General features: G+C 47.0%; 1 protein-coding gene across 1 annotated transcript in view; it reads left to right on the top strand.

Annotated features, from left to right (window-relative positions):
- The window catches only part of AFAP1 (actin filament associated protein 1), a 146,610-nt gene that overhangs the window by 33,573 nt on the left and 87,370 nt on the right, over positions 1–25,667 (top strand). The window contains exon 2 of the mRNA XM_060011881.1: positions 22,596–22,724. Within this exon, the coding sequence (XP_059867864.1) occupies positions 22,598–22,724 (127 nt within the window). The 5' untranslated portion in view covers positions 22,596–22,597. The remainder of the gene's footprint in view (positions 1–22,595; positions 22,725–25,667) is intronic.

Raw genomic sequence — 25,667 nt, 5'->3', positions numbered from 1 at the left:
AGAGGCCACAGCAGTGAGAGGCCCGCGTACCGCAAAAAAAAACCCAAAAAAACAAAAAAACAACCCAGTGCAGATGAAAATCAAGCTTGAAGCACAAGAAGGTGATTTGCCCAAGGTCACCCAGGTAGAGTTGGGGCCAGGACCTATGCCTGTCTTCCCAGAACCTTTTAACTGCTCACCACACGCCCTTTTTACTGCTAAAGCCATCCGCCTTGACTCTGAATATGTAATAACAAGGGAGAAAATGTTCTCAGGTGTCCCAGGATGCAGAGAGAAAAAGAAAAACCCAGCAGCTTAAAGTAATGTCCACAAAACTTGTATCCAGAGTGAGTGGCGGTCTTCCACCATTCCTTTACATTTCACAATGTGTTTCATTTTCTCATAAGTTTTATAAAACGAATAAGACCAAAGAAGGAGTTGGGGGAACAGCAACTTTAGAAAAAGGAAAATAATCCGATCAGAGAGTTACAGTTTCTCTCTTATTCCCCCCATCTAGAGCCTGAGGCACAGCTGGGACCTGGTGAGGAGCTGCCGTGTGGCTGGTCATCCTCCACGACTTTAGAACCGCAGATGCGGCTCCGACCCCGCCCTCTAATAGTGGTCTTATTAATTTTAAATTGGGATGACGGGGGAGCAGATGGCGGGGGGGGGGGTGCGTATTTAGCTGTTTGGCCATCGCTAGCTGTCACTTCCGTGCATTGCACTGGGATTTGAGACTGGCTGAGCCCACGGAGCCCTGGTGGTTATCCGTCCCCTCACCAGCTGGGCTCTTTCATCGCCTACTGGGTGCAGAAGGATTGCTCCTGTAGTAGTTAGTAAAGATAGATTGCTGATCGTTTTGAAAGCATGGAAGTTTATTTGCACCACCCCAAATTCCGAAGCAGAGCTATGCAAAGGTTGTCTTCTCTAGTGTAGTTCGAATCTGGGTGATGTTTAAAAATTACATTAGCAAACAAAAGTCTTCTTTACGCGTTAATTGTGTATATTATTGACGTGAGTGAGGTATACTCCACTGCAGAGCCCCTGGGACTTTGTTGACACGAAGCTGTGAAACTTCCAACATAAACTGGATTCTCCAAACGATCATCCGGGCATGACGCCGTGCACCAGAGGCATACGTTTATTAAAGAGATCTCCTTCTGTTTTGTCTGTGTTCACAGTTTACGTCAGTGTTTAAAAAACAGCAATAGAAGTAGTCCAGCCCCCTGCTCATACCTCCATAAAATCCAAAGGAGCTTGCAGGGTGGCGCCTTCCCTGCCTCGCAGAGCTGGATGGCTGTCACTGAAGGTCCTCTCCTGGCCACGCACCTTCCCCCTCCACCTCTGCGCTCTCATCAGAGGGATGGCGCTGCCGCAGTCTTCCGAGGCCCTGCAGGCCCGCGGGGTGAGGCACGGGGCTGCTGCAGCGCCTGCCGACCCGGCGGAGGTCAGTCTTGCCGTCGTTGCTGCCTCTGGTCCTTGTGCAGCACAGTAAGCATACGTCGTTCCTCAAAATGAGAGATGAAGGTGGTGGGAATGGGATCTCTTCATCACAGTGCTCCGGGTATTTTAATCGTGGGTGGAAAGCCATGGAAAAGTGTGTGATACCCGACATTTGATGTCAGAAGGAAGTCAGGGATGTGGAATGAGAATAGAGAAAGTTCCGGTGTAACAGCTGCACCAGCTTCATTAGATGGGCCCTTCTTCCGCCTCCTACGAGGCAGACACGGACGATTGCTCCATCTCACATCTTACTTACGATTTTGCCTTATAATCATGTGCAAAGTTACAGATTCAGTGATACTTGTAATCATCAAGCATGTCCTTCTTGCAGGTTCTAGGAGGCCAGGATTTATTCCGTGTTGATTTGGTATTGAGAGCTTTATTCCTGGTCAGATGTGTACGTTAGATGTTCTCCTGGCAGGGCTGCTGCAGGTGTTCGCTGTGGCTCAGACTTAAGGGAAGTACGTGAGTTTGAACACAGTTTAGTAACTGAAACACAGCCAGGTGCTTTGGGCCGTATTGTTTACTAATCACTGTCATGCTTCTCAATCAGGCCTAATGAATTCTTTTTTTTTTTAACATCTTTATTGGAGTATAATTGCTGTTACATTGTTGTGTTAGTTGCTGCTGGATAACAAAGTGAATCAGTTATACGTATACATATTTCCCCATATCTCTTCCCTCTTGTGTCTCCCTCCCTCCCACCCTCCCTATCCCACCCCTCTAGGTGGTCACAAAGCACCGAGCTGATCTCCCTGTCTATGCAGCTGCTTCCCACTAGCTATCTGTTTTACATTTGGTAGTGTGTATATGTCCATGCCACTCTCACTTCGTCCCAGCTTACCCTTCCCCCTCCCCGTGTCCTCAAGTCCATTCTCTATGTCTGCATCTTTATTCCTGTCCTGCCCCTAGGTTCTTCAGAACCTTTTTTTTTTTTTAGATTCCATCCATATGTGTTAGCATACGGTATTTATTTTCCTCTTTCTGACTTAACTTCACTCTGTATGACAGTCTCTAGGACCATCCACCTCACTACAAATTACTCAATTTCGTTTCTTTTTATGGCTAACAGGCCTGATGAATTCTTGAGCCCTCCTACACACACACACACACACACACACACACACACACTTTTTAAAAAAATAGACCATAGCCCCCCCCCCCCCCCCCACTTTTTTAAAAACGACTGTAGCCCGTTGGGTGGCCACTATCATTCAGGCCCCTATTTGCCATCTCTGGTTCAAACGTATCCCAAGCCCAGTGTTCCTTCTGTTTCTCTCCCACTGCCCTGGTATCACCAGTCAGCGTGCCTCTGACATCTGTCCTCAGCTCTTGGAAGCCACGGGGGGGCTGGGCGCGCCTTCACGATTACCAGGGTCTCATCCCGCCCTGGGGATGGGCGGGAGTCATCAGAGGCTGGGGCTTGTTAGGTACATGTGCTATTTGTTAATGATGAGATTTTTTATTTTGTGCAGGAAACTCACAATGTGCTTAGTAGGGTGGGAAGTGTTTTGACTTCTGCCCTTCTTAGGGAGAGAGAGCTTGCGAACCCACCCTTGCTTCCCACAGAAAAATGTGATTTGCGTGTCAGCACGTCCTGTATTCCTGCACATGACTGACAGCTGTTCTTGAGCTCGTCATTCACTCAGCCACTGCTTCTTGAGCAGTGCGTGTGGTCCTCCCATGGTAGGCACTCTGCTAGGCTCTAGGACCAACCCGTATGAAACCATCGGTGCAGGGAACTAACATGCACAACGGTTAGGTCTTTGTAAGTGCCGTTGCGGGGATGCTGTCAGTTGCAAGACAGCTCAGGTATCACCTCATCGAGGAGGTTGCACATCTTGTCAGCGTGCTTCCATGGCTCTGCACACCCTGTAAAGTGCTCAACACGTTGTTCTGAAATTCTCTGCTCATGTATCGCTCCTTTCTGTTCAGTTGAGAACTGTCTAAGGACAGGCTGTGGGCTCTGGGTCCAGTTTTTTGTTGTTGTTTTTTTATTCATACTGCCTAGCACAGTAGGACAAGATAGGCAAGGGCTTGTTAGTGTTTCATGAAACAATAGATGGGCTTGAGGGAGTTTGTCCCCAGGTTGGCTGGGGGGACACAGGCTGGGTTCCCAGAGGGAGATAGTGGGTTTTGGTTGTTTCACAACTCTTGCATTTGAAATAATCCAGACTTATGGAAAAGCTGCAAAAACAGTGCAAAGAATTCCTGTGTGCTCTTCACCCAGATTCCCCAAACATTTTACAACGCTTGCTCCTTCTCCGTCTGTCTGTCTGTCTGTCTCTCTGTCTCTGTCTCTATTTTTTTTCCTGACATGTTTGAGAGTGGAGGATAGGTTTCAGGGGTGGGGTGCAGAGGTGGAAGAGAAGAGATGAGTCGGGAGCCTTTCCAGATGCAAGAAGGTGATGGCTTGGGCCTGGCTGGGAACAGCAAGGGAAGTGAGAAGTGGAAGTGGTTAGGCCTGGTCCATATTTTGAAGGGAGACCTTGTAAGATTTGCTGATGGGTTGGATGACGCGAGTGAGAAAAAGAAGTTTTGAGGATGGCTTCAGGAATTTTGGCCTAAGTAACCAGAAGACCAGAGATGCTGTTACTGGGATGCAGAAGACATGGGGGAGGGGGAGGGGGTTTTGGCAGTCTTTTGGGGGGGCATGCTAAATCGGAGGTCCAAGCGCAGAGGCCATGAAGTGTTGGGGTGAGAAGACAGAAAGCAGGACGCCAAAGAACACGAGCAATTCATAAAGATAGAATCAGCTGCTTTTATCATTAAGCGAAACAATACTCTGCACGTAGAGCGGCTCCAAAGCTCAGCTCTGGTTGCCTGGGGTGAAAGCTGCCGTCTTTGCATTTTCCCTCCAGTAGTAAAGGGCCGGTATTCAGCTTGCATCAGCCATCGCACTGAGCTCGCTCTGACCTCCTGGTTTTCGCAAGTCGCCATCAGTTTCCTCTGACCTCTTGTTTCCATGATTTGTTGCCACCACCGCCTGTCCTTTGCCCCCCCCCCCCCCACATGTGATGCGCCATCTCCTTCAGCATCCCGAGCATCCCGCAGGAAGGTTAAATTCAGTTCAGTTTCCCCACAGAAGGCGGCTGGAAATATGAGTTTGGAGTTGAGGGCAAGGTCTAAACTGAAGGCAGACATTTAGGGGTGACCACTGTAGTTAAAATCATGGGCTTGGAGGAAATCACCCAGGGACTGAGTGTAATTAGGGGAGAAGAAAAGCCCAAACCTGGGTCACTTCAACATTTGGAGATGGGAAAGATGAAAACAGCAGGGGAAGCAAGGCGACAGAAGTAAAGGAAGGGGTGCCCGGAAACCAGGCTAGGAAGTGTTTCCAGAAGGGCGGGTGACGGGTACGCCGTCGGACGCCGCCAGGTGGGTGAAGTGAGGGTGTGGCTTGTGGTGGGTGCCACTGGTGGCTCTACAAGAGCTGTGTCGGGAGGGTGGGGACAGAGGGATGGTGGAGCTGGACAGAGAGGGGGACGTGACGTAGACGTCTCTGTGGAGGTGGTTGGTTTGACTGAGTCAGGCTTATTTTAGATGCTTGGTCATGGTGGTGTGAAGTATGACTTAGTATATCTTTTAACCTCTGGACCCTCACCCTGGGGAGCAGATCAACATCCTTTAGCCAGGAAGCTAAATGTGTATAAAAAAAATCTCTTTTAATTGTGGGCTGGAGGTGTTTTGGGCTTTGCAGAGAAAATTGTCTCTGTAGAAACGGGGCTCTTTGGGTTAATTCTAAAAAGAAATACTTTGCAGGAGGATACACATTTTATTATGTAAATGGTAAGGTGAGAGTGGGTTTGTTTTTTTTTGTTTTGTTTTTTTGTGCTACGCGGGCCTCTCACTGCTGTGGCCTCTCCCGTTGCGGAGCACAGGCTCCAGACGCGCAGGCTCAGCGGCCATGGCTCACGGGCCCAGCCGCTCCGCGGCATGTGGGATCCTCCCAGACCGGGGCACGAGCCCGTGTTCCCTGCATCGGCAGGCGGACTCTCAACCACTGCGCCACCAGGGAAGCCCCAAGAGAGTGGGGTTTTTAATTGAAGCAAAGATTATTGAGCTGGTAGTTGCTAAAACTGCTAATATTTTTGAGAGAGAGACGTTAACGAGATGTCAGTCTGTTATATATTGGTTCTGTGTCCTTAGGTAAGTTATTTATCCTTTGTGAGAGTTTTGTCTTCTACGAAATGACAGCATCTACCCTGCAGATTAGATTGTTATTACGTTTTTTTAATGACTTGTTTGGAAGAGCAGTTCTCCTTAGGTTTATTGGTGGTTTGTGAAATATACAAGGGACAGTCGATTTGGTTTCTCTGGGGCAGGAGCAGCTATAGTTTATTGAGCGCTTACTATGTGCTGTGAATGCTCTATATTAGGCAAGCTATTTAAAAAAGAAACAAACAAAAAAAACAGCCCAAAACCTGTTGACAAGGCTCTGCTCACCCTCATTTTTTGGAGGGAGGGATGATAATGTCCCCGTGTACGCAAGGCCGCATCCAGGTAGTGGTGGAGCACAATCTCACCCCAGTCCCTTCAGCACCAGAGTCCGTGCTCTCTCGCTGCACGGGGACCACGCTGTCCCCCCAGTTCAGTGGATCCCTCCTGGATCACGTGCATTCTCTGGGCGCCGCGGCTCCAAACCCTGAAAGCTCTTGTGAGACCACCCGCCTTCCTTAATTGGCTTCCATTAGCACATGGACATATGTCACCCAGACGTGGGTGCCCACTCCCTCCCCATCCGCACATCACGGTGCCGGGCCCCATCTGCCAGGGGAGCAGGGGCCGGGAGACAGACGGCCGTCCTGCCACCTCCCTGGGGGTGAGCCCGGCAGCCCCTCCTTCCCCTCCAGTTTGAGCCTCCTTCTGTACCTGCTGTCAGGAGCCCTGGAGGCTTGCCCTCTTCTGCTGTCAGAGAGACCAGGACGGAAGAAGAGCCTGGGGCCTCAGCGTCTCATGCTGGCATGAGGTGGGAACCAGATTAATTCAGAAGCCCAACTTCAGGCTTGTCCATTGGAGGCCTGTCACGTAAGGGGGCCGTGAAGGAAAGGATGATGGACCAGATTTCCATAAGGAGTGGAAACAGCTACGGAGGCTGGTGGATTCAAACACAGATCATCCTCTGTCTCCCTGTGATGCAGAGTCAGCGTTAATAGCAGGAAAACGACTGCACTTGGGCAGTGGACTGGGCCTCTCATTTCCAACTGGCATCCCTGTTTTCTAGCTTTTACTAGGCTTGCCTTAAAATACAGTTCTTCCCCCCGCCCATTTAATGTATGCTTTATTGGTTGTAAATATTGGTACATATTGAATTTTTAAAATTACTGCACCATGATTTTTTTAAATGAGTTTTTTCTTGTCCCTCTTATTGGACCCGTCACAAGTTGACTAAGCGCTTCAATTATGCTGTGTTCCTATCAGGAGAAGCCCCCTAAAATACAACTCTTACCTGTCCCCGAGTTTGCACTGGTCTAGTTGCTTCTGCAATGTTGGAATTGTTTCCAGGGCCTTGGATTTCAGGTGTTCCTTTCCGGAGTTTATCTCCCTGAATACCCAGGTCAGAGGTGAACAGACTTTTCCTATAAAGGGTCACATTGTAAACGTTTGGGGCTTTAGGTCGCTGTTGCCTCCACTTTACTGTGCTCTCCTGGCGGGAAAGCAGCCTTAGACAGTACATAAATGAAGCGGCGTGGATGTGCCCCAGTGAAACCGTATTTACAGAAATAGGCTTCCGGCCAGATTGGGCAGTTTCCCCTCCACCCCGCACCTTGCATGAGGCTGAGGCTAAGCTTACGCACACATTGAAGCCTGGTATCCAGTCATCTTAGATCCGGTTGAGCCTGACCGTTTGGGGAACGTCACCCAGATGCAAGCACGTCCCTGGGGGGTGCTTCTCTGTGGCGCTCTCTCCTCTCCTGCCTGCTCTGCTGGTGCTCTGGATGAGGGTTCTTTGAGGCCTCTGGTGCTCGCGGAGGCTGTGGCGGGAGGGTGAGTGAGGCAGCAATGTTTCCGTTGTCTCTTTCAGGAGCGTTGTTGCTCTCCGTGTCTGCATTGGACACGCCCTTTCCTGGGTGCGTCAGACTCAGCGTGGCTTAGGGCCTGGCTTCTCTAAGTGGGACCCGGGGACTGGGAGCTCCTGAGAAATGCAGGCTCTCAGGCCCCACCCCAGACCTGCTGAGTCGGCACCTGCACTTTCACCAGTCCGCTCGGTGAGCTGCAGCCCATGGAAGTTTGAGAAGCGCCTGTTTACAGTATTCCTGCCTTGAGGACGGAAAGGAAGCGCTGAAAAGACCCTTTCGTCTTCAGCTTTTTAGTATTGAAAGTGTAGTCAACTGTAGAGCTGTGAAGGCAGCCTTACGTCTTTTCAGACATCCTATAAGTGTCATAATTGACTGTTCTTCTCCTGACCGGAAAGGGATGTCATGGCCCACTGGTGGCGTGGTGTAAAAGTTCTAGACTCCTTAAAGGACCCCCCTCGCAGCATGACCTGGGCAGATCCCTCCACCTCTCTGGGCCTGAGTGTCTCCTGCGTGGTGCACGACCGTCAGGACAGGCCGATGTGTAAAGCTCCTATTGGTTGCAGGTATTCTGTTTTATCTTTTACAGGCAGTGTGCTTTGATCCTTCTCCTGCCCCCGCCATCTCGGGGAGATTTGGAGATTTCCGTTCCCTGTTCTCATATATGCCCCCCTCCTCCCTTCCCACTTCTGACTGATGCTCTGCAATTTCAGCACAGCTGGCAGGGGTCAAGGGTGGGATCTAAGATGGGCTGTAATTGTAGAGCTTCAGAATTGCTGAAAGGAAAGGCCAGCATGCCGAGGCGTCGCCATTTCCGTTGGTCGTTATGACATAGTTCTGGGGAGTTGCAGGCGATTGAGGCTTGCTCACTGGGAAGGTCTAAAGTCTTGGAGGTATCGTCAGCATCCAGGAAGCCTCTGCCTCGACTTCATCCACCAGATGCAAAGGTCTAGCTTCAGATGACTTAATTAGGGCGGGCTTTTTGATTCAAACAAAGTAGTGGCTGCAGAGATGCTATAATCCAGTTGGAAGTGTGAAGTGATGGCGTTTTATAGGAAATACCTATTGCCTCAGTTACGGGAAACACGATATCTTACAGCTGGCAGGGCATCCCAATGACCCTGGACCCCCCTCCCCTCTGCCCTCAGGGAGTGCAGAGCCCTGTGAGCAGCCTTCTCACCCTGGAACCTCTTGCGGCTCCTTCCTCCACAAAGCCCGCTGTCCCAGTGGTCACTCTGGACATCTGCAGAGCCTTAGGTGTTCCGACTGGGCAGCTGGTGGCCGCAGCGCAGGCGGGCAGGGCAGTCTTTCATTCTGAGCAGAGGGGCCTCCGTGTCTGTTTAAATGACGCTTCTCCATTTAGAGGTGGTGCCAGGGCCCCTTTTGTGCCCGAGGGCTTGAATTAGCACCGTCCCCAGGGGCTTTAGGGGCAGGGCGGTGTTATAGGAAGCGCACTGTCGGAGCGTGTGCCGTCAGCTGGGCTGGGGCCTGGAAGTCCCTGTTCCTCCCTGAGCTTCCAGGGCTACATCTGTGAACCCAGAGTGTTAGGTAAGGAGGAGCCCTTGTCGTGTCGGGAGAATTCAGCCGGTAGGATGGCAGACGCTTAGCAAATGCTTCAGCCCCTCGCTGCCTCTGTGTGAAATGGATCACAGGAGGGATGCGTGCGGGGGGTGCAGGGCTGGGGGCTGGGAAGCGTCTCCCTCCCTGCACACCTGGCCTGGGTTTCGCTTCCTCGCCGGGTCTTTGGGGACCCAGGGGTGGCACGTGGCCTGTCTCCCTGCCTGGTGGAGAGGGACCGTGAACTCATGTAGCCAGACGTCTCCCCTCCACCTGCCCAGCAGAGAGGCTTGCACTGCAACAGGGTCTTGTCACCTCTGGAAGGAGACAGAACTGGTTGGGGTGAAATTTGTTCCTTCCTCCCAGGGGTGTGGGCTGCGTTCATCCACCTCATGGGTAACACGATCGTAAAGCCTGTTGTTTCAACAAGACCATGTTTGTACGTCCAGCCTTCCTTTCCTTTGCGCTTTGTTTGTATTCCTTCTTCTGATGAGGAGGAAAACTCATTCATGAATAAAGATACAATGCAACTTTATGGTAACGAAGAGAACTCAACTCATTAGAGCCTTCCGAGTTTCTGCCTAAGATTAGGAACCCCGCTTTCTTCCTTGTAAACGCAGAATTAGCTCTCCATGTACTGAGCCAGTCCAGTGCTCTTACGCCCTGTTTATTGCTGTTGTGTGGCAGAATCTTTTCTTAAAGTTCCATTTACCTAGATTTTCTTACAATTCCATTTATCCAGCATTATCAGATGAAAGATGCAGTGTCTTCTGTTTAATTTTACTTCACCTTCACTAGTTAGGTTTTTTTTTTTCCCTCTGACCCTTAATTCCCACCTCGAATGTGCTTACCTTCAGCCCAGGGTCTCCGTCCATGGAGACACAGGAACGTGTCCATCACCCGCTCAGACAAAGGCAGCCACTGACCTGCTTTCTGTTAGTGCAGATTAGTTTTGCTGGCTCTAGAATTTCATAAAAATGGGATCATGCAAGTATGCCTTTTGTGTGTCTAGCTTCTTTCTCTTAGGTTCTTTTTTGAGATTCCTCTAAGTTATGCATTGCGTGGTTTGTTTCTTTTTATTGCTAAGAAATATTCCATTGTATGAATCCTTTGTAATCTGTTACCGGTATGTCTGTTACTGGCTGTTTAGGTTTTGTGCAGTTTTTGGCTATGATGAGTAAAGCTGCGAATGTTTTTGTGTGGACATGTGCAATGTCCTGGGTAGACACCTGGCAGGGGAATTACTGGATCACATAGTAAACGTCCATTTAACTTTATAAGAAACTGCTAACTTTCCTACAGTTGTACCTCGTGGACCCCCAGCAGGAGAGTGAGGCTTGACACGAGCAGTCCTTCCAGTTCCCGCCGTTCTGGTGGATGTATAGGGGTGCCTTGTGGTTTAAGTGTGCATTAACCTGGTGACTAATGATGTTAGCATCTTCTTACGTGCGTATCGGCCATCTGTGTCTTTTTTTGTGTGTGAAATGTATTTAGCTCCTTTGCCTGATTCTTTAGGCAAAGAATTAGGTTGTTTATCTGTAAACATTCTCAGAATTGCGAGTATGTGTCGATATAGGTGCTCTGTCAGCCACGTGCATTGCAAATACGATTTCTCTTAACGATTTCTCTCAAAAAGTCCAATTTATTAATTATTTTCTTTTAAAATGTGAGTATTTTTGGTGTCCTGAGAAATCTTGGCCCACTCCAAAGTCATAACTAATTTCTCCTATGTTTTCTGCTAGACATTTGAAGCTTTACTTCTTATGTTTAGGTTTCTGGTCCATTGGAGTTCACTTTTGTGTATGGTGTGATGCACGGGGTGAGTTCAGTTTTTCCCACTTTGGGATCCACTCCTTGAGCACTATTTCTTCCAAGACTGTCCTCTCCTGTTGAATTGGCATCTTCGTCAGCAGTCGTTTGGCCGTTTGTGTGGGGATTTCTTTCAGGACTTTGTTCTGTTCCGCTCATCTTGTCCTGACGCCGAACCACACTGGTTGGTTATCGTAGGTTGTACTGAGCCTTGAAACTAGGTGATTTGGGGTCTCCAACATTGTTCTTTTTTCTCCCCAGCGTTTGACTATTCTAATTTGTTTCATTTTCATGTATTTTAGAATCAGCCGGTCAATGCACTTTTGCAAAAAAAGCTGCTGGGATCTTGACTGGGATTGTGTTGAGTCTGTAGATTAATCTGGGGGGAGAATCTCTCTAATCAATGACTATGGCGTCTCTCCTTTTGTTTAGATCTTCACTGTATTTTTTCAACAACGTTTCGTGGTTGTCAGCTTATAGGCCTCTCACTTATCTTGTTAAATTTATCCTTAAGTATTTCATGTATTTTAATGCTATTATTATAAGTAGTACTGGATTTTCTTTTTCTTTCACTTTTCAGTTGTCCCTCGCTAGTGAGGAGTTTATTGTTTTATAGACAAATTGAAGAATAAGTAGACAGATGAGGGGCATTCCCTCTCCACTGAGTTGGTCTGGGAAGGCTTTGCAGAAGAGGTGGCATTTGGTTGCACCTACAGAAATCTCGGCTGGTAGAGAAGGTGAGTGCCAGGGCGAGGGTGTTTCAGAAGAGCGCGCGCTAAGGTCAGGCGGGAACACAAGGAGTGTTCTGAAAATGAGTGGTAGCTGGATCAGGCCACACCAAAGCACGAAAGGTGGAATATGGCAGGTGATGAGATTCTAAGGACATTGGGGCCAGATTGACAAGAGGTTTACTGCTGGACAAGGTTAAAACTTTATTCAGCGGGTGCTTGGGAGCCCTTGTGTGTTTATGAGCCCAGGAGATAAGCCATTCTTTTTTTTTTCATTTATTTATAAAAAATCATAGTGAATATATGTAACGAAATTTACCATTTTAACCATCTTGAAATATATAGTTCAGTGGCGTTAAGTACGTCCATGTTGTTGTGAGGCCATCACTACCACCCATCTCCAGGACTTCTCCATCTTACCCAAACTGAAACTCCGCACCCATTCAGCAGTAACTCCCCATCCCTCCCCCAGCCCCTGGCATCCACCATCCTACTTTCTGTCTCCAGGAGTTTGACTACTCTGGGGGCCTCATGTAAGTGGAATCCTACAGTATTTGGCCTTTTGTAACTGGCTTATTAACTTAGCATTATGTCCTCAAGGTTCCCCCCTGTTGTAACATGTGTCAGAAGTTCCTTCCGTTTTAAGGCTGAATCGTATTTCATTGTCTGGATAAAACACATTTCATTTGCTCATTCATCTACTGATGGACACTCGTGTTGCTTCTCCCTTTTGGCTGTCGTGCATACAGAGCCGTTGTTAAAAGCAGGGGACCTCTGACATGAAGTAGGGATTTGGAGCCAGAAACTCTGACACAGAATTGTTGGTGGGAGCTTTTCTCATAGTTTCCATCATAATTTCTGGCTGTTTTTATTTGCATACTGTTTGTCTCTCTGATGTGAATATAAGATCATGTTTGTCTTGCTTAATAACATTGTATACCCCACAATTATGCCCTCAGGTATTTTTGCGAGTGTTTTTTAGTAAATATTTTAAATATCTTACAATAAATAGAGCATCCATTTGCATTTTTCTTTTCCATCCTCCTATTGCTGTCATTCTCCATATCCTTTTTTTTTTAACATCTTTATGGGAGTATAATTGCTTTACAATGGTGTGTTAGTTTCTGCTGTATAACAGAATGAATCCGCTGTACATATACACATATCCCCATCTCTCCATATCCTTTTGACGGAGTGTGCCTATTGCTTCTCGAGCCCTTGACTGCACCAGTCCATCCTTAGTGCCGCTGCCAGGATACGTCATCTTTTCAGGGATAGAGCTCCATCAGCGGCACTTTTCCTGACAACCCGTGACTCTGTCTTTCATAGGATAATGGTTCTGTGAGTCCAGATGTTTATCTGCTACTCTAGATCGTGAACCCTTGTGTGTCAGAGACTTGCCTTTGAAGACATTGAGTACAGTGTCTTAAACAAGCTCACGTTTAACAACTTGTTACTAAATTAACTTGAACCGATGTAAGTGGAATGAAAATATTTGCTCTTGATATCTTATTTAAAACTATTGTCAGCAACCAGCTTGGTTTTCGTCAAGTCTTCTTTTTATTTATTTATTTATTAACATCTTTATTGGAGTATAATTGCTTTACAGTGGTATGTTAGTTTCTGTGTCAAGTCTTCTTATAGCAGCCTAGGAATCAGGCTTCATGTATTAGGAAATCTGGTTCCTGTGGTGGTGTCAGGTTACACAGATTATTATGATTAATAAAGAACGTGTCCAGATCTAGGTTTTGTCTTTTACTTTCTACAAAACAATAGCACGATCTTTCTGCTAAGGCTTGCATCATCCATCCCTGTATTAGTCTGACCTTTGAGAATCGTGATAATTTCCGGAAAGAATTTGTTCTGTGGGTTTTTATACCAGTGCCTTTGGGGACCTCTTGCTGGCTGCGTATAACCCAGAAGGGAGGAGTCTCAGGACTCAGAACGTACGTGTACGCACCTACCCTTTTAAAGGCACAGACTTTCCCTTAGGATATTGATAAAGCTTTTAAAGATTCAGAGTCAGTGCTGCAACGAAGCTGTGTTTGTCCTAAGTCCTGTTCAGAAACCTGACAAGTAGAGAAGAGACCTTATTTACTTTCTCTTTGCAGATTCAGATTAAACTAGCCTTGATCGAATGTCCCTGAACTCAGGGGCTTTTATTCACAGTGGCTTCTGGATTCTCCGCTGCAGTCTTGCTGACACAGAACTGTGATTATCCCCAAGTTACAGACAAGGGCCCCAGGAGTCAAAGAAGCTTAGTGGTTTGTGCTCAAAGTCATCTGGTCACTCCCACAGCGGTCGTCTAGAGTTTGAAGGAATTTTAGAGGTAGTCTAGCCGAGGGAAACTTTCCAGCCAGACAGCATCTACAGCTGTGCGGCTTTTCGGAGATTTCTCAGATCAGCTTTTAGGCAGCCCACTTGGATTATCTGCGGAGGCTGTGGAAATATTTGCAAGAGTCTGCATGAAGGGTCTTAACTGCAACCCTGTAAGGGAAAACACGCAAGTGCTTTGCCTGAGTGTTGGCCACTTGGCCCAGTGCCACGCCAGTCCTGCCCCTAAGCCTCTTCCAAGTGCTCTCCTGCCGTGTCTCTGCAACCTTAGCAGAACAGGGCCCTGACCAGGGGCTGGTCAAACTGAGACCGTGAACTTGTCAGAACCATTCTTTTAACCGCTTTTGATGTGCACGCTCTAAGAACATCCCGGGAGACGCAGTTACTAACTGTGAGAGGACGATGCATGGCATTTTCCTCTGCAACTTTCTCCTCAGAACAAACCTCAGGAACTTTGTCTATTATGGAGATCCAGAAACAAGCAAGTGAATTCATTCACCAAACGCATACTGAGTGTTTGCTGTGTTCGAGCTTCCGTGTCAGGCAGTGTGCTCAGCGTTCTAGGTACAGAGAGAAGTCAAACGTGGTCCCCGACTTCAGCCTGCCTCGTGACGGGTGGAGGGAGGGACAGATTAACCCGTCGTTACAGCATGAGTTGAGAACGGCGATGCAGGTGGCCTAGAGTCTCCAGGGGTAACTAGGTAAGAGGTCGCTGGTAAAAGACGTGCGTGGGGTGTATTGGGGACGAGGCGGGGACCAGACAGGGACGCACAGGGTTAAGGCGCAGCGCAGAAGGCAGCAGTGCGAGCCGAGGTCCAGGGCAAAAGCAAGCCTGGTGTATGTGGGAAACTGAGTCGTTCAGAAGAGCTGCGGGTGGGAGGTGGAAAGAGGCGTCTGGAAAAATAAGCAAGGGCGAGTTAAGATTCCGCTCCAAGGTCAGGAGAAGTCATTGGAAAGAAGAAGGAGTGTAGGAGTCAGGGCAAGTTTCTGAGGCGCCTGCAGCGTAGCCCAGCGGTCCTCAGTGAGAGGGATGAGATGGGATTTTATGAAACCAGTTCTCCAGGGTCCTGACCCTGGACCCAGCCTCTGGAGACAGTCAGCATAAAGGGCAGGTGCATGGCGGGCCAGGGATTTTCCATTGGCCCCAGGAGTTTATGGGATGCACTGTCTGTGAGTTCTGTGCAGGGCGGGTGGAGGAGATGCAGTCCGTAATTCAGTCCTTATTCTAGGCGCTCAGACTTTTATTTTCTTATAGTCTCATCAGTCAGTCTTGTCTTTTATGTCTGATTTTGAGTCAGAGTTAGAAAATCTTTTCCCATACCAAGGTTACAAAGGAGTTCACCTACTCTTTTTTCTAGGACTGCAATGATTTCATTTACATTCTCAGGTATCGTTGGTGTTTCTTTCTGGTGTAAGATGTACATAATTTTATCTTTTTTTTCCCCCCCAAATGGCTACCGGTTGTCCTGACCCCAGTCATCAAGAGGTCCATCTTTTCCCCACTGATTTGAGATACTAGCTTTATCATAGGCTGTATTTCTATATGTATTTGGGTCTATATCTGGACTTTCTTTTCTATACTGTTGATCTTACTGGGAATTCATGTATTGCTGTAGCACCATTTAAAAGATAGAACCTTTATGTTATGTTTTAATAGAGGATGTGGCTGGACCCTCTTCATTGTTCTCAGGCATCCCTTATTTTTCCCTATGAACCTTTTAGCATCAATTCGTCTAGTTCGAGACACAAAACAAAACAAAAGAAAATTTGTTATATATTTATTGGACTTGCATTAGATTTAGCTGTTACCTCGGAAAGAGTTGCCATCTGTCGGATGTTAAGTTGTTCTGTTCAAAGGCAAGGGGTACTTTCCGTTTGTTCAAGTTTCCTTGTTTGTCTTTCAGGAGTGTTTTAAAATTTTTCTTCTGTAAGTTTTACATGTTTCTTGCTAAATTATTTTAAGTATTTCACTTTTTTAGTTGCTTTTTTAAATGGAATTTTCTGTCCCATTTATACCTTCTGTTTATTGTTTGGTATAAACATCGCGTGCAAAGGCAATAGTTTTTATGTATCCGACTTTATTAACATTTTTTTGGCAGTAGTTTTATCATTGATTCTCTTGGGTTTTCTAGGTATACTTTCACATCAGCTGCACATAGAGATAACTTTGTGCTCTTCTATTCTGAAGTTTCTAATTGCATTGGCTAATACTTCCAGTGCAGTGTTAGAAGTGGTGGGGGAAATGGGCTTCCCTGACTTGTTTGCGACCTTACTGGGAATGCCCGCAGTGTTTCCTCATTAAGTAAGATGCAGTTTTTGTTTTATGTTAATGTCTTAGTCTGTTTGGGCTGCTGTAACAAAATACCACAGACAGGGTGGCTTATAGACAGCAGAAGTGCATTTCTCACGGTTCTGGAGGCTGGATATCCAAGGTCAGGGTGCCAGCGTGGTCCAAGTTCTGTTGAAGGCCCTCTTCTACAGTTGTTGCAGACGACTGTCTTTTCGTTGTATCCTCACATGGTAGAAGCGGTGAGAGCGCTTTCTTGGGCCTCTTTTGTAAGGACACTGATCTTGGTCATGGGGGCTGCACCCTCATGACCTGGTCACCTCCCAGAGGCCCCCCTCCTGACGCCGTCACACTGGGGGTTGGGATTCAACAGAATGGCAGAGGGGATGCAAGCACTCAGCCTGTAACAGGTAGTGCATGTATTTCATCAAACTAAAGAAGTACATATCAGTGCCCATTGTGTTGACTTAAAAAAATCAGGAATGGGTATTGAATTTTCTTGAAGGCTTTTTCATCATTTGTGGATGATGAGAATCATAGGATCTTCCTGTTAGATCTATTAATATGGTGAATGTATATTAGTAGGTCTCGTAATGTGGAGTCATCCTTGCATTCCTGGAATGAATTTCATTTGGTCATGTGTGCCATTAAGGTAGTGTTGGTTTCTGTTTGCTAATATTTTATTTAGGAGTTTTGCACTTGATATAAGTAAGATTGGTCTTTGGTTTTCTTTTTTTGTGCTATCTCTACTAGGTTTAGGCATCATTTTTTTTTTTTATTTATTTTTGGCTGCGTTGGGTCTTCGTTGCTGCACAGGCTTTCTCTAGTTGTGGCGAGCGGGGGCCACTCTTCATTGCGGTGTGCGGGCTTCTCAGTGCAGTGGCTTCTCTTGTTGCGGAGCACGGGCTCTAGGTGCACGGGCTTCAGTAGTTGCGACACGCAGGCTCAGTAGTTGTGGCGCACGGGCGTAGTTGCTCCGCGGCATGTGGGATCTTCCCAGACCAGGGCTCAAACCCATGTCCCCTGCATTGGCAGGCGGATTTTTAACAACTGCGCCACCAGGGAAGCCCCTAGGCATCATTTTTATACCTACTCCTAGAAAAGAAAGAATTAGAAAATTGTTTATCTGTTTCCATCTTCTGGAACAATTTATGTATTGATAGTAGTCTTGATGTTTAAGGTTTGGTACAATTCCCCTGTAAAACCATCTGGGTCTGGTACTTTTTTTGTGAGGACAATTCTTTGATAACTTTCTTTGCTTTCTCTGTGTAAGCTTTCTGTAATTTGGTAAATAGAGTTTGGTAAATTATATTCTTTTCTACGAAATTGTCTGTTTCACCTACTTTCAAATGTATTTGCATAGAGTTGTACAGAATAGTCTTTCATGACTTTTCTTAGGGCGGAGGTAGATATTTAAGGACTTGCTAGTTTTAGAAGACAGAAGTCATGGGTCATGTCCACTTGCTGTGTTTGTGGATCCCAAGGCTTAAAGTAAAGTTCTAATAAGATGAGCATATGCTATAATAATGGTAATAGCTACCATTTGTGAAATGCTTGCCTCTGTATGGATATCAGCTCATTTTAGCCTCATTACAATCCTGAGATACCTAATAATCATCTCATTTTAAGGATGACATAATTTGGGGGAGTTACCCACTCTTCCAAAATAGAGATAGACTCACAGACAGAGAAAACACACTTATGGTTACCAAAGGGGAAAGGGCGGGGGGAGGGGTAAATTAGTAGTTTGGGGATTAAAATGTATACACTACTATATATAAAATAGATAACCAACAAGGACCTACTGTATAGCACAGGGCACTATATATAATCTACATTTCCATAAAAAGTTTTAAAAAATGGCGTAGCCACTCACCAGGCCAGCGTTATCTCAACGTAATCCATGGAGTGATTCTCATGAAATAGTCAAAGCAGGGCCTTTGGAGTCAGAACTGCGTTCAGATTCGTTCCGTTCCGTTCCAGCCGTGTGGCTGTGAGCAAGCATATTATTACCTGGAGAGGCTCAGCCACTTATTTGCTTAGCAACCTTAGGCAACCTCTCCGAGCCTCAGTTTCTTCGCCTGTAAAATGGGGATAAGACCAGCTTCTACCTCCTGGGTTTGTTGGGAACACACACGAAGTCATACGTGTAAAGGGACTAGAAGTGTCCCATGCCTGTGATTGCCGTGTAAACATTTGCTTAAAGACAAACAAACAAACGGGCCGTGGCTTCTAATTCCCCCGTGTAGGGGGCCGATCACGTCTTTGCAGCATTATTGTGAGAATTAAATAAAGTGTCATGTGTAGATGCCTAGGACAATGCCTTTGACACAGCAGATTCTCAGAAAATATTAATTCTCTTACTTTATTAATTTGCTCATCAAAAATCCTTGCATGCTTTCTAGTGGCTTGTCCTGCTAGGCTGCTGTAAGGTACTCGGAGACAAGCAAAGCATAAAGCCTACTCTTAACCAGCTGACTAGCTATATTGAGAAAAGAAAAAAAAATAGCACCTTAAGGTCACTCAGTACCCGGTTATCAGTACAGCTGGTAAGAGACAAAAGAATTCAGTAGCTTGGGAGGATTTTTTTGGGGAGGAGCTTGTGGAGGATGTTGAATTAGAGAAGGCTAGGAGAGAGGGGATGTAAGTTTAGGTGTTTGAAGGGCCTGTTGAGGGTAAAATGTGGTTTGTTTAGTCCATGCAGGTCCTGGAAAGGAGGAACTTTTTTAACAACTGCATCTCTCTGATTTGGGGATGTTTTGCTTTCTGAGGTGCAAAGAGCTTTGTTTGACAATCTTTTGGGTGCCGTTTCAGGTGAAAAGAAAACCACACAGTAGCTTAATAAACAATGAAGTGAAAAATCATTAGAAGGATGCAGATACCTCAGGGAATTCAGTGCAGTCCAGGTTCACAGGTAACTGAGAAAAGTCCAGGAAGGTCTCAGGAATCCTTCCAGTGCCCTGTCTGTGCGGCGCTTCCTCTCTCTTGCCTCTGAGTATCTGTGTGTGCTCCTGAGGGTGTTAACTTCCTTCTTTCTTCCTCTATTAATGACTTTCCCCTGCTGGCACATACATGCCGAAACGTGGCAGCTCCGTAGCTCCTGAGTTTACTCGTCTTCAGTTCAAGAGATCGCAACTGACTAAGAGTTCCTGTCCCAGGCAGTATATACAGGAAGGAGACTCTGATGGACCAGTTTGGGTTAAGGTGGTCCACTTATGACCTGGGAGCAGGAGGTGGCCTGCAGGGCCCGGTGGTGTAGCTGTCGCTGCCAAGGGTCCAGCTTGTAGCTGAGGGCGCTGCTCTCTGAGGAGCGTGGGCCGGGCGGGAAGCCGACTGTGGTTAGGATAAACTCCCAGCCCCGAGGGGTCTGCGTAGAATCCCCGATGGGAGCTCTGTAAGGGAAGCTCAGGTTGAAGACGAGATAGGACAGATGCGTGCAGTCCTTGGTCCTCTTCAGATATTTTGATGCTGCTGGGTGAATCCCAGGTGAAATCCTGCAGGGTAAATGTGATTTGGCGACATGCAAGAGAAGCATTTTTGATGAGTATACGAATGGGGGTGGAGAATGGGTTCTGGAAGTTTAACATAGACCCATAAGCATTTTGAACGTTTTTGCTTATAGCTTTCAGCAGCCCTTCATTTTTGGACAAGGTTGATTTTGTTTTTATTGTGGTAAAATATACATAGCATAAAATTGACCATTTTACGCCTTTTTGAGTCTACAGTTCAGGGTCATTAAGCACATTCACATCACCACCATCCGCCACCAGAACTTCCATCGTCCCCAACGGCAACTCTGTCCCTGGCAAACGCTCACTCCCCGTTCCCCGCCCTGCCCCAGCACCTGGCACCTGCCGTTCTACTTCCTCTATGAGTTTGGTGACTCTAGGGACCTCACAGAAGCGGAAGCACACAGGATTTGTCCTTCTGCGTCGGGCTTATTTCACTCCGCAGAATGCCCTCAAGGTTCATCCATGGTGTGGCACGTGTCAGGATTTTCTTCCTTTTTAAGACCCAATAATATATCACTGTATGGATGGACCACATTTTATTTATCCATTCATCCCTCAGTGGACATTCGGGTTGTTTCCACATTTTGTTATTACGAATAACACTAGCAGCCCATCATTTTTAACGTATAGATGAGATTGTTTTCCACTTAGAATCATCGGGAAATTGTTCTCCTAATGAAAAAGACCTTAAAGGCTAACTTAATCCAGCCCCTTCATTTCATAGAAGGGAAATTAGGAGATTGCCCAATTAGGAAAAGTGCACAGCCTCGAATACATCTCGCCTACTCTGAACTCATTTGCAATTATTTCTCTGCCCACTTGTCTAAAATTATGAGAGCTTTGGTAGCTATAAAAGGGTGGCCTCAGTTAGGATCTTGTATTCTGGAGTGTGTTGTAGACTGGTGGAATTGTAAATTTGGGAAGAATTCCATAGACCAGTGGTTCTTGAACTTTTTTGCTTAGGACTTTTTGGCCTCAAAATATATATTGAGGACCCCAAGAGCTTTTATTTATGTGGTTATATCTGTAGGTGGTTATCATATTAGAATTTAAACCTGACAGATTTTTAAGATATTTATTAATATATTTATGAGAAGTAACTGCATTACGAGATAATTTGTGAAAGAGTGGCATTGTTTATATTTCTACAAGTGTCTTCAGTATCCGGCTTAACAGAAGAAGCTGGCTTCTCACATCTGTTTCTGCGTTCTGATTGTGATGAACCGCTGTTTTGGTGGAAGTACATAAAGACGATCTGGCCTCACAAAGCTATGTACTTGGAAGAGAGAAGAGTATTTTAGTGCCTTTTCAGAAAATGGTGAATATTCTTTGATACTACACCGAAACTCAACAAGTGGTAGTTTCTTAAGGTTAGTTGCAACGTGGAATCTGGCGCTGTATCAAAGAACACTTCATTTTCTGTTACATGAAGATATTTCAGCTTCTTTTACACATTAGATGGACCTTTACCCACGTGGGCTTTCATGACATCATGGTTTCCTGGTTGTGTAGAGCTTCCAAACGTCAACACACTGCTTTATGCACCAGGAGAGCAGGTACCTCAGTGTCGTTCCTGATCTCATTGGAAAAGTCTCTGTTGAGAAGCTGTCATGTTCCTAGTGGTGGATACACGTGTTCAAAATTCTCTTTTCCCGCGGAAGCTCAAATTGTGTCATTGGCAACAAATGCTGTCATTGTTTACCTGGACGTGATAAGCTTACTTTGTTCATTTTTGAGAAAATGTCGCTCACATACTCAACTCTGAATAATCGCGGTTTGTCTATCATTTCTTCTTTGGTGCTGCATGAAAACAGTGGCTTAGTGTAACTCACAGCTCAGAAGGTTGTACACGTGCTTCTTCTCTAGACGACCGTGGCACTTGAGTCCGCAAGAGAAGTGTTTCATGCGTACTTCCCACCTCACCACACAGCACCTGACAGAGGTGTATCCTCCAGGGTTGAGATCTAATGAAAGCAATGACTTTTACTGCTTCATCAAAGACACTCTTAAGTGAAAGTAGCATTTTAAAACTTTTATTTATTTACTTATTTTTACTGCTAGTGTGTAAGTGAAGGATACAGTATAGCATAGTTTGGTGCCACTGCTTTGACTTGTGCTAAGATGCCAGAAGTTTAACCACCCCTTCATTTGCACCATTGGCGCAGGAAAAAGTGAGTAATGTCATATATTATGAAAGTAGTTTGACCTCGCGGACACCCTGAAAGGGCGTTGGCATCACTCAGAGGTTCACATCCTGGGGTAAAAATTGCTGACACCAGCCCCATGGTGCAGTCTTACGGGTGTCGGAGGGGAAGTCTGCTGTAATCCCAGAAAGAAAAGACATGATGGAAGTCAGGATCTGAACTTACATCGAGGTCCTCCCCGGCACCCAGCATCATGTGGTAACTGTAAGGCGCTCACAATCTTCCTGGGGAGGGAGCCCGCCCTGCAAAAGCACAGAGTTGGGTGTTGGGTTTCCCACGTCCTGTAGTAGCTATCTGAAGACTCTTTGGCATTTTAAACCCCCGTCTCCTTCCTGACACTGACATTTAATATCATGCCGTTGACAGCAGATGATGCTGTCAGGCTCTTGGGTCGTGACTCCATCTGTTGGCAGTGTGGCTCTGGGGCTTCTCCCAGCCGAACACCTCTGCCTCAGAGCAGAAGTGATGGGGGAGCACATTTGTCTAGAAGATGATGCGTGAATCTTTTAGACGCCCCGGTTTCAGCTAACTTGTGTTTCCTGTTGGAAAACAATATTCAGCCATCAAGCTAAAAACGAAATACTTTGAGTAAAATTTAGCACTCCTGTTTTGACATTGCAGATTGGTGGGTCTCATAGAACCTTCCCTTTCTCCTTTGTCTTCAGCAATGGAAGAGTTAATCGTTGAACTTCGTCTCTTTCTTGAACTCCTGGACCATGAATATCTAACCTCAACTGTCAGGGAGAAAAAGGCAGTTATCACAGACATCCTGCTGAGGATACAGTCATCCAAAGGTACGTCTCATTCAAACCTCAAGTCTTTCTTCTTCCAGTCTCTTTTTGCCTCGAAGCCATCTTTAATTCTCATCTTTTCAGAACACATTCATGAATGAATGAATGTATTCATTCATCAAGTTGTCATCGAAGGCCTTACTACGTGCCAGGTACTGTGTTAGTCTCTGCGTTTAGAAAGATAAAGACCTTAAGGGGTCAGGCTTAAAGTAGGTGTGTTGGGCGGGTCCCTAAGAGCGCCCCAACACTGGGGGATTTGCTAGCAGGACTCAGCATGGAGTTGTACTTTCTCGTGCCTGGGATTCATCACACGGATAGTAAGGATTCAAGAAAAGATCATAAGGGGAAGAGACTCAGGCCAAGCCTGGAGGGGCCCATGTGCAGGCTACTCATGTCCCTTCCCCCACGAGGGTCACACAGGTCACAGTCTTCCCTCAGCAACAGAAACGCAGCAGCCTGTGTGCAAGGGTCTGTTCAGGGAAGCTCACTGGAGACTCAGTGGCCGAGGACGTTACTGGGGGCGGGTCACATAGGCACCCTCCGCCTGGCACGTACCAAAAGCCCAGACACCCAGGAAAGCAGGTGTATTAGTCAGGGTTCCCCAGAGAAAGAGAACCGAGAGGATAGAGGGATAGAGATGGAGATAAAGAGGAGATTTGTTGTAGGGGTCGGCTTCTGTGATTACAGAGGCTCAGAAGTCCCACAGTCTGCCCTCTGCAAACTCGAGACTGAGGAAAGCCAGTTCTGTAGTTCAGTTCGAGTCCAAAGGCCTGAGCGTCAGGGAGACTGATGGTTCAAGTGCTGGCCAGAGAACTAAGAACGCCAGCGTCCGAGGGCAGGAGAAGATGGGCCACTTGGCTCAAGCAGAGAGAGTGCACCCGCCCTTCCTCGGCCTGTGTGTTCTGTTCAGGTCCTCAACAGGTTGGATGATGTCCACCCACACTGGGGAGGACCATCCCCTTTTGAGTTCTGCAACGCAAATGCTAATCTCTTCCAGAAACATTCTCACAGATACACCCAGAAATAACGTTCTGCCAGCTCTCTGAGCATCCCTGAGCCTGGTCAGGTTGGCACACAGAATTCGCCATCACAGCAGGTGTTTGGCGTGAGGTCATGTTGTTTGCCCAGACAGTCGAGGCAGAGTAGACCAACCTTATCGATTAGGGAATGGTGGGAACACTTCTGAAAGCCACATTCCCAGATGCCAGCCCTGGTAAGGACAGCAGCCTCAGGCCTGCCGTGTTAACTCTTCTGTGCACAGTGGGTAAGACAGAATAGCAGGGAGAGGGCATCAGTGTTAAGAGAGCACCCAAGAGGAGTGTCCAAGCCAGTTTAGTGAGAGGGAGAGTGGGGAGGGGGGCGGCGGGGGGCAGTTCTTGGAGGGTGTGGTGTTAGAATCCTGACGGCTGGGTAGCAGACACCTGGATGAGACGTAGAGGTTTATTGTAAGCAGCTTCACTGAGATACAATTCACATACCGTGCACTTCACCCATCTGAATGTACAATTCGTTGATTTTTAGCCTACGAAGCCATGATTTGACACAGTTAGATTTGCGTTCCAGAAAGCTCACCTTGTCAGTCTGGGCAGTGGGTTCAAAGATCTGGCTGCAGATTGAATGAGAGCTATGTGAGGCCCCGGGTGGATGGTGGGACCAATCCCTGAGGGTAGGAGTGCAGGATGAGGACCATGTCTGAGGGGCAGTAGGATAGATAGAGACAGTGACAGAGATAGAGATGAAGATAAAGACGGAGATGAAAGTTCGCTTTGAAATGATGTTGCCGCTTCCCTGCCTGGACCCTTTCAGTATCTTCCGTTGCCCGTGGCTGAACCCCAGGCCCCTATGACGTGTGGTCACGCCTGTCTACTGTACAGTCAAAGGGGCTTTGCTTTCTGTCTCTGCCTGTTCAGTCTGTGACCTCGAGCAGGTCACTTAATCCCTTCAGCCTCCTCACCTGTAAGAAGGGCGGACAGTAGCACCCACCTCGGAGGGATGCTGTACGGATCGACGAGATCATATAAAACATTTCCAAGCAGGGCCTGACGCACGGCAGACGCTCAGCAGCTATTGGCTGCTATTTCCTCCTGTTGAGTTTACTGGCAGAAGGAGCATTTCTTGCGACCTCCTCTCCTCTGCGTACACCTGTTTCCCAGCCAGGAGTTTGGGAACACTGCAGTTTGGGCCTCCTGCCTCCGGCGTTGCCGTTTGCTTTCTCGTGATTTCCCTTCCGCTCTTGCTCTGCCCAATGAGTTTCGACCCCTTTTCTCTCCAGGCTTTGTTCTGGATGTTATTGTCCAATTCATTGATTTGTCTCTTCGGCTCTTTAATTTGCTTAAAACTCAGCCACTGATTGTTTGATGGTAGAGTTTCCATTTGTTCTTTTTCTTTCTTTCTTCTCTTTTTTTTATTGTTTCCAGGCTTCTGCCAAAATTCCAGTCTTGCTGTCGCTTCCGCAGGTCAGGGTCTTTGTCTTTTCCCAGCCTGCAGCGTCGTGCTTGACCCATCATAGGTGGTCATTGTTGAGCAGGTTATTTTTCTAGATCTAGAACGGTGAGTCCTTGGCATGTAAATAACACTGTGCCCAGATTAAAGTAGTTTCCTCCTCTTTCCTGCCTTCACTGGTACAGTGCTCACCACGCAAGGTTTCTGAGAGCCTGTTGTGAATATGATGCCCTGAGGGTATGAGCTTATTATCAGCCTTGTCAACGATAAGCGTGTCTGTTACAGCATCGGACCTCAGGAGGGTCCTTGATGCAGATTTACTGATTCCCAGGAAAGCGTCTGCCCCCTTAGCACGTGGGTAAGCGTCTATACTAACCTGAGCGGACGTTCAGGAGAGGCCGCTCGCCTTTGAGAGGCTGCCTGGCCTTGGAAAGGATGTCGACTTTGGTGCCTGCTCCGTCATTTCTGCCTGTCCGTGTTCCAATTAAGTACTTCAGCCTTTCG

This window comes from Delphinus delphis, chromosome 5 (genome assembly GCF_949987515.2).
Source record: "Delphinus delphis chromosome 5, mDelDel1.2, whole genome shotgun sequence".
Classification (NCBI taxonomy): domain Eukaryota; kingdom Metazoa; phylum Chordata; class Mammalia; order Artiodactyla; family Delphinidae; genus Delphinus; species Delphinus delphis.
This window is presented reverse-complemented; position numbering and strand designations above follow the sequence as displayed.